Below are 9,309 nucleotides of genomic sequence, written 5' to 3' on the forward strand. Positions count from 1 at the left end.
TGTTGTGTCTCTTCTTGTTTCTTTTGTTGTTCGAGCTGCCACTGTTGCAGGTTTTCTTGCAGCTGCTGTTGTGTCTCTTCTTGTTTCTTTTGTTGTTCGAGCTGCCACTGTTGCAGGTTTTCTTGCAGCTGCTGTTGTCTCTCTTCTTGTTTCTTTTGCTGCTCTTGTATTGCCACCATCAAGTCTGCTAAACTGTAGTTTGATTTTCCGCCTCTCGTTTCCATTTTTTTTTCGTTCCACTTCTGACACCAATTTGTTACGTCTCCGTTTGTTAATTAACTTTCCGTAACTTCGTTCCGATGAAACTTTAGCGACACAAGTCCTTTCTTAATAAAACTGGTTTATTCTTTCCGAATATAACTTTACCGATACACTCAACTTCAACAATCGCGCTAAACAAACGCTATAACAACGAACGTGCTCAATAATACTTCTGACTGCAGATCAAACACTCACTGTCTACACACACACATTACATTATCTCGTCACGTTGTCACCCTCTTTTATATACCAGCCTACCCTATATCTAGTAAATACTTGAGCATTCGCCAAGGTACAGGATAGTTCTAGAAACGTGGTGTCACAGTAGTCATGTGATTCGCTGACGCAACAGTTGATTAAATCTCGGACAAAATAATCATAGTAAATTATATATAGTTTCTTTTCTTACCATTCTTCTTTTGGAAAATGAGAGATTTAAACTTTTGAAATTTGTAGCTTAGCTACCTGAGGTATAATATTTAACATTATGTTCTTAATTTTATAAATCTCAGTTGATCTACTCAGGAGTTTTTTTTTTTTTTTGCTCCTTTCAGTTGTGTAGGTATCTTCAACCTAAACGATAAACAGAGATCCCTAGATGTCAGGTATGTTTTACAATGACAAGATGGCCTAGTTTTACTGGGACAGTCTCGTCTTTCAGCAGTTTGTCCTTAGAAAAGTTCTTAGGATGAACAAAACATTCCAGTTTTAAATACATAAAAATGTCAGTTACATTGAATCACAAAGGTAATACGCCTACTTGACTTTCTCATTGTTTTGACACACTCTTCTGCCATCAAACTCTCAAAAGTTTTCATGTGTGCGTGGTGAGAAATCCAGATCTGTGCATGTTTTTTAGTTAGTGAACTGTAGTAGACCTATAGCAAATTGTGAATGTGTGGTGGACAGTTAAACATCAGGGACAGTTCTCAAAGATATTTTTGTTGTTGAAAATGTTTAACCTATCATAATGTCAAAATGCTTTAATATGCATTTTCCAGATACATTAAAAGCAAACTTCCCTTTTTAAAGGTGAGTTGGCAAAGCTGTGTTTTTGTAAGCACGAGAAAGCATATCAGATATTACAGATTACACTGCCAAGAAAAAGCTCAAGGATCATTCTGAAATTATGGACAAGGGCTTGGCTGTCCCGGTTTTTGAGTTGAAAATCTGGTCACCCTTGGTATACTGTCCCTAATTTGAATTACTGACCAGATGGAAAGCAGCTCAACGGTTGTTATGTGGGAGTTAAAAAAAGTAAATATATTTTCTGTTTCTTGCAAAAACAAAAAATGAAACTTCACTGTACAAAAATAAGGTTAATAATAATCTTGTAATATATCAATATTTTTTGAATATTAAAGATTGCATTATCACTATTTCTAAAGAACTTGTTTGTCTTGAGTGTAGAATGTCCCTCAATGGCAAGATTGAATGTATACAATACCAGAATTAATTCGGAGTTTGATTTCATGATGGATGCAGTGCAGATGACCGATTTTGAAGCTTTGAGCTATAACAAACAATCCAAAAGCAAATTGTGGTCTATTAGTAAATAATTTACTTTATGAAACTGGTTCCTGGATGTATTCGGAATGGAATCCAAAAAGACAAAAAACAAATAACGTAAGACTAGCTTGTTAGTGGTATTTATACACTGTTTTTATCAAGATAAAAATACATTTATGAAAAGTTTAATAAAGTGGCCTAAAGAAATTACAGCTTTAAATAAAACTGTGTTTGTAATATCTATAAACAACTGAGCTCGACAAACATAATTACTTTTTATTAATGGCTGAGAACACAAGTATTTATTATTCACACTGCTATATAAAATGTTTGTATCAAAACTAAATAAATTCAAACCTTTAGCAGTAAAGCTACTAGTAACCAGAAATATTCATGAAAATGACCAAGCTACTAATATTTACTTAAAAGCTTTATATTGCGAAATAAAAATTGGCTTTGTCATATTTTAAATAAAATCTCTTTGAAACATGGAACTAAAAAATTTATCTCTTTAAAAACTGAGCCTACACATAACAAGAGGTAGTACCTACACTTTAAGATGGATTTCAATTTTCTCTAGTTCAATAAAACAGATTTTCAGTAGAATACATGCACTGAACAGAATTAGAAATTATGACTAAGATTTATACTACTTTATTTCTATCAAAACACTTAAAACTTCATGCAAAGTCATAGTCTTAACATTGCTCTTTTAAGCAATGCACATTCACAGTTGCACCCACATTAGTGTTGAAATGCACTTCATGAAAACAGTATTACATACTGCCTTTAAATAATGTTTTAACTCATGCAATTTCCATAATTACTATTCTCATGACATGTGTTATTGTTACATTTTATAAAAAAATTCTTTTTATAGAAAAAGTAGGTATGAAAGTATAATGAACAACATACATATTATCCAAATAGCATCATATTATTCTATATAAATTTTACACTGAATAATTCAAACTGTATATGTGAAAAACTTCAATGATCTTTTCACACACAAGCAATTGCAAAACTTAACAGTAAAAAAATTCCACTTTATCTCTGTACTTTCCAAACCAAAGATAAATTATTCTTTTATACACTGGAAAAAAGTTTCTGCAATCTTATTTGGAAATGCAAACAGTTTCAATGAACTCAAAAAAGGACAGGGTTTTTCACACACACACACACACAATACATATGTGCACACACACACACACACATTAGTTAACAAATTACATTTAATAAGAAAAAATATAATCTTTAAAATGGAAAGTGATTGCACATTTTTTACTAGCCTCTTTTCTTATTAAAATCTGTAATACTTTTTTTTTTCTAGTAACTGAGTAAAATAGTATACATAGATATATGAGTGTGTTGTGTAATAATGTATGAAAAGGAACTTCATAATCATCTAGAAATACACAAAGATAGCAATTTCTTCATACAAGTTGTTTACAAGCACATAAACGTATTCCTTGTAGGTCAAATCTTTTATAACATACAACTCGTTTTATGTCAATGCAGTATTTAAATCACATACAGTTAAACTCGGGGTGAAAAAGCATTGCCAGAAATATTTGATTTAAACAAACAACTCTTTCTATAGAAAAAGCTCTGAGATAACCTGCATGTATTATGGTGTTTTCTTACACAGATATGAAATAATGAAACTGTTAAGCCAAATTAGACTTGAAAACTAACATCACATGCAATATACAGTGCATAATGCAAAGGTTGACTGGTGTCTCCTATGGTTTTGAAATTGTCAAATACCTTAATCTCAACTACCACAGTTAATCTGACCATCGAGTAAGGAAATATTTATGTACTTGTCCTTTTTTTTTTATAATTGACAATCACGGTAAAAAGCAGATCTTTCTTCAATTGTCATTAAGTGGTCCATCATCTGTTGATTTAAATCATCCAAGATTTTGGAGTAGTCTGTCAGTTTGTATTCATTCTTGCCAAACTCATCATCCATTGCTAAACAATATAAAATAGAATTATTATAAACCAGCAATCATCACTCTGTATAAAAAAATAATAACAATAAAGATAAATTATATAAGGAAGAACTAAGATATCCAATCTTCTTGGTTAGTGTGTGTGTGTGTGTTTGAACAGATTTTTAAACACCTTCCCTTTAGAGTTGTGAAACTAATTTACCTTACCTGTTATAACCTCATAATAATTGGCATCATAAAATCATATCGTAATGTACTTAGTAAACATTAAAAGTACTTGCATCTGTTTAGGTTATTGATTACACATACAAAACCTGTAGTATTTTTAGATAAATATATATTGTACAGGAATTGGTTCATTATTTGCCAAACTTATTTTACAATCATTTGTTTAATTTTCAAACTTTTGGTCATTACAGTTTATTTTCAGAGCAGTAACAAGAAAAAGAGATGTCTTTTATGTAACATGTTCATTATTTTCTGGGTAAATGTTTTCACTGATAATTAAACTGATTTTTAATTTTTATATATACATTTATAAACACAGTTTCTGAATTATTGATTTTGAGCATTTCATTTTTACTGAAACAATAAGGGTGAATACTTATTGCATCTAAGGTGAAATTTAATTTTTGCACTATTATTCTCAGAAAACTAAGGAGGTGAATAATAAAATGTATCACAAGAGATAACAGTTAGATATATATTCTTTTTACTATCATTATCTGTAAGCTTATCTTACAATGGACACTGCAATATGACTGTTAACTTTCTATTTAAAAAGCAAAACAGTTGTCGATTCACAATCAATATTTAATGGAAACAAAGTTCAATGAAGATAATACAATGTGTGCATGTAATATTTTTCTTTAAATGTAAATGATATAATTTTTCATATTTCTATGGAACAATTTTGTAACAAGATACCCAAGTATGAGCATGAAATATTTTGAGTGGCCATCTAGAATATAAAACAAAAAGTGTTCTAGATATTGTCCTGTACTTTATCTTAAATTGCACCTTTGTTTTTAAAAGATGTATGAATATAGTAGGTCACTCCTTAGGGGCCAATACATGATTATATTTGTCAGGAGCTGAGTTAAGAATACAAAGTTCCTGTTAGCATGTAATTAACTTTGTCTACATACAGTGAATAGATATTAGGCTACATGGCTAATTCTTTGTTGTTCCTAAACTGGCTATCAAACATTTACTTAAAGTTGTAATTAACAGACGGAGTTGATATTTTATCAAGAAGTTTCTAATTTAAAGAAAAAAATTCTTCCAGTTTGGCAGTAGATATTATTATTATTATGTAGGTCCCAATTTGTTTCTGTATTGGAGGTTAACCAACAACTTTGCAAAGTTTGTTTAATAATCAGAATGGATGGAAAGTTTACATTAAGGTTTTGTTAGTTTTATAAGTGCTGTATACTTTAATCTAAATTAGGTTCAGTATTCTATTTAGTCATGTAACAGTATGTTGTAAGTAGTTGCTGAAAAGAAGTTACAAGTATTTTGTTCTTAATAGTTAGAGAAAGGGTGTATTTTGATAGCCGAGTAGGAATAAACCTGTAATTCTGCATTATAATGGTTTTACAGCATGAATTTGGTTCTTGATGTAAGAAGAAGACTTCCACTGGAGCAGAACTGTTACATGGTTTAGGTTAACTTTGTACCAAATTAAAATTAGCAAGCTATAAGGCCACATTGATGACAGAATGCTGTATCATTGTGTCTTTAAGTTTTCAGAGGATTAAAGACCAATTTAGATTATAGCAGAACTTATTTTCTTATGTCTTTTTTTTAAATTTACTTTAGACTTCTGGCTTAGTGAGTAGCAGCCCTTCAAAATAATTGACTGCTATGTATAGATGACATGGCCTCTCAGAGTGAGTATGTATATTTAATAGGCTAAGTATTCATTGTCCTATAAATAAACTTTTTGTCTTTAAGTAGACTCATGATCTGGGCTTTATTCAAGTTTTATAGCCATTGTGCACACTTGTTTTCAGAAAACTTCATAAACACAGATTAAGCATTATTAATTAACTTTAGATTTGAATTTAATTTCACATGCTTCTTTTTTGCTGTGTTACTTATACTGCTGAAACCTTAGCAATTTACTTGTTAGATTGGTTGCATTTCTTGTGTGTGTCATTAACCAAAGTAGTACTTAATAGTAGGGACTGTTATGAAACAAAATGGTCACTGATTTAAAACCACCTTTAAAATGTCTGAGTATTAACAATGATTCTTTCACAGTATTGTCTGAGCAAAACTAAAGCTTATTGTACTTATAAAGCTGCCTAAATTGCTATACACATGTTTATGGAGTCAATCAAAATTTTACTATTTCAACAAATTTTCATCTAAGTAAATTAGTGACTTTTCCAGACATCGTACAGAAAAAAGACAAACATTATAGATGTAATTCTTTCACAGAACTCATCCAGTTGGTGTCCCAATGATTCCTTTCTTGTACCAAAAAGGATGCTAGTGTATCAAATCAAATTGGGTATACGTGCATCCCACACTTGGTATTGCTGGTGCACAAAAATATGGCTAGTAAAAAGGAAACAAGTAAGTATAATAAAAATTGTTTTCATTTTATAAAGACAAGTAGGGATTAATATATACATAACCTACAAATGAGTAACTCAGTTTATGCAGTTTTGACTTTCTTGTTTCAATACTTTTTGTAGCATTAAAACTTTCTATATTACTATAGCTAGCTAGATTATGTATATATCAATCCCTACTTGTCTTTATAAAATTAAAAAATTGTTTTATTGTACTTGTGTATGTATGTATGTATGCATGCAACTTTTTATAGAGCTGTTCCCCACTGTCTCAGCAATTAGCCTGAAGGCTTACAATTCAAAAACTCAGATTTTGATATTCTGGACACAGTACAGATACCCCATTGTGTAGCTTTATGCTTGAAAATAAACAAACACATTTTTTGAGGTTCTACATATTATCTCTGCAATATGTTTCTCACATATGTAACTGTATAAATATTAATACATAAATACAATATCAATAAAACCATAAAAAGAAAGTGAAACACTATAAAATAGAAGAGCTTACAATCAATATTTTGATCAAATAACATTCATTTATACCTCCTAAGAGTTGTGATTACTGCCTCTCTTTTCCTTTACAATAGCCATACTTTTCTTATCTTTCAAAGTATTACCTTAGTTTCAAATTGTTCTTCAAATTACTTTTAATCATTTCAAAATGTGTTAACTTTCCTATCTTCCATAATTTATTTTTTTTAAGTTTAATTTTCTACTTTTGTACACAGGTATAAAACTTATTTCCATTCCTAACCACCTACTCTATAAGCTATGTCACTTATTTTCTAAAAAGCCGGACTCCCAAAAGACAGTCGGTATTCTCTGAAAAAGGATTTATTTCGAATAATACAAATTTCAAAAACTTCATACCTTGAAGTTCCTTTAATTTGCTGTTTGCATCTTCAGCTAACTTCTTTGCTCGTTCTTTCAATTTTTCTGCTCTTTCTTTAGCATATCCACTCTTTTGGGTTTTCTCATCTAGATCTTCAGCAGCTTTGTTGTACTTTTCATCCAGTTCTCCAGCATTCTACATGATCAAAATTAATACATTTAAAACAATTTTTTGGTCACAAGTAAATAGACACCTAATTTTTCATCATTTAACTGATTTATGCTAACTAATTTGTGTTCACAGAGCACTATATAAATGAAAATGGTCCGTACACTAATTATCTTGTGCTACAACATGCCTAGAACTCAAGGTTCTCTCGAATTGTCAGATTTTGCTAGAGGAAGGATAGTTGGTCAAGCAGATGGTGGAATAAGTCAGCGGCAAATTTTGCAGAATTCAGGAATCTCGCTTTCGACAGTCAACAGAATCATTGTGCAGTTCAGAAAACACGGCAAGGAAACAACTGAGCAGCGTTCGGGTCGTCCTGGTCCATCAGAGAGGACAAAAAGGGCTGTCAAGAGGAGCATCAAAATGGATCCCAGATTAACGACTGCAGAAGTGGCCAAAGTTGGTGGGATGAGCCCAATATCTGTTCAATGGATTCTCCACAGATTGGGTTATCGTTGAAGACCAGCTAGATGGAAGCCCTTATTAAGACCTGCCAACATAGTCAGACGAAAGAAGTGGGCAAGTGATATGATGACCAAGCCTCTGGACTTTTGGAAGACTGTATTCGGACAGTGGAAGGATATGGGTCTGGAGAATGCCTCATCAAGAGTTTTGGCTCAACAGATTGCAGCCAACTGTGATGCATGGTGGTTTCAGCGTGATGGTTTGGGGAGCTGTTTGGGTTGGTGGGAAATCGAGCTTAGTGGAGTGTGTTGGCAACATAAATTTTGCGAAATACGTCGAAATATTGGAGGAAGGACTCTTGCCACTTTATTCCTCGGGTTTCGTGGACGAGAACACAACACAAAGATGGAGCACTGTGTCACACTGCTAGAAACCCCCAAAAGTGGCAGGAAGAAAATGGTATCCAAAAGTTGCCTTGGCTGAGCCAATCTTCTGACATGAACCCCATCAAAAACCTCTGGGCCATACTCGACTGGCAAGTCAAGAAACAACCAAAAAAACCAACTTCGAAAAGCAATCTACTCCAAGTTTTAAAGCAAGAATGGGCGAAAAGGATCAACGAACTCGATGAAGCGAAAGGAAGATCTACTATATATGAATTAAATTATAAATATATCAATTCATGTGAATATGACTGAAAAATTTCATATTTTCTGAAAAGGTAGTGTCTATTTACTTGTGACTACGCTGTGTACATATAGTAACAGGTATTGTAACAGAATCATTTTTACAATAAATCCACCGTGGATAATAGCATATTAGAGTATCAAATATTGATTCCAGTGTTTTAAATATGGAATATTTTTAGGATAGTAATTTTGATGCATAATATTTTATAGCATGTTTTTATCATGTATAGGATTTTGGTGCACAAGTTTTTGAAGTCCCAACTAAACTTATAATTAAGCCATTGTCATTTACAAATATGTATAGAAATTCTGCATGACAACAGAAATCCTGAGAACAAGGCCTCCTCATGTATCATTGCCATAGAAAATTGATTTTGTAACCTGTTCAGTAACTATAATTTTAACAAGTATTATATGTATACATCATTGGTTAACAACAGAACAAAAAAAAGTTTTTCATAAAAGGAACTACTGTTACAACTGACCCCCCCCCCAAAAAAAAATGTGTAATGTTACAGCTATCTCCACATAATTAATAACATTTCTCAAAAAAGAATGTGCTGAACATTGTTATTTGCATCAGGCATTATGCTTGGAGACGGCTTGAATGGGTAATGAAAAAATTCTTTACTATAAGTTTAACATAACAGCAAAATGTACAATGTTTTGTCATCATCAGGTACAAGTACTTTACACTGACACAGACATATATATACAGTATGGAACAAATAGGTCACATGACCAGGTATTGGTGCACATTTAGAAGAGATAACTTGGCACCCCAGGGTGTTGGTTTAGAGTAGGGTTGTTTTGTTCAATTAAGATGGATTCCTTGATTTTTC

At 31.9% G+C, this 9,309-nt stretch overlaps 1 protein-coding gene across 1 annotated transcript in view; it reads right to left on the reverse strand.

Moving 5' to 3' along the window:
- Positions 1-2,026: 2,026 nt before the first annotated feature.
- The window catches only part of LOC106467176 (laminin subunit beta-1-like), a 103,200-nt gene continuing 95,917 nt past the window's right edge, over positions 2,027-9,309 (reverse strand). The window contains exons 31-32 of the mRNA XM_013927497.2: positions 7,184-7,340; positions 2,027-3,747 (exon numbers count right to left, since the gene is read on the reverse strand). Of these exons, the coding sequence (XP_013782951.1) occupies positions 3,608-3,747; positions 7,184-7,340 (297 nt within the window). The 3' untranslated portion in view covers positions 2,027-3,607. The remainder of the gene's footprint in view (positions 3,748-7,183; positions 7,341-9,309) is intronic.

Source organism: Limulus polyphemus, unplaced genomic scaffold, assembly GCF_000517525.1.
Source record: "Limulus polyphemus unplaced genomic scaffold, Limulus_polyphemus-2.1.2 Scaffold2516, whole genome shotgun sequence".
Lineage (NCBI taxonomy): Eukaryota > Metazoa > Arthropoda > Merostomata > Xiphosura > Limulidae > Limulus > Limulus polyphemus.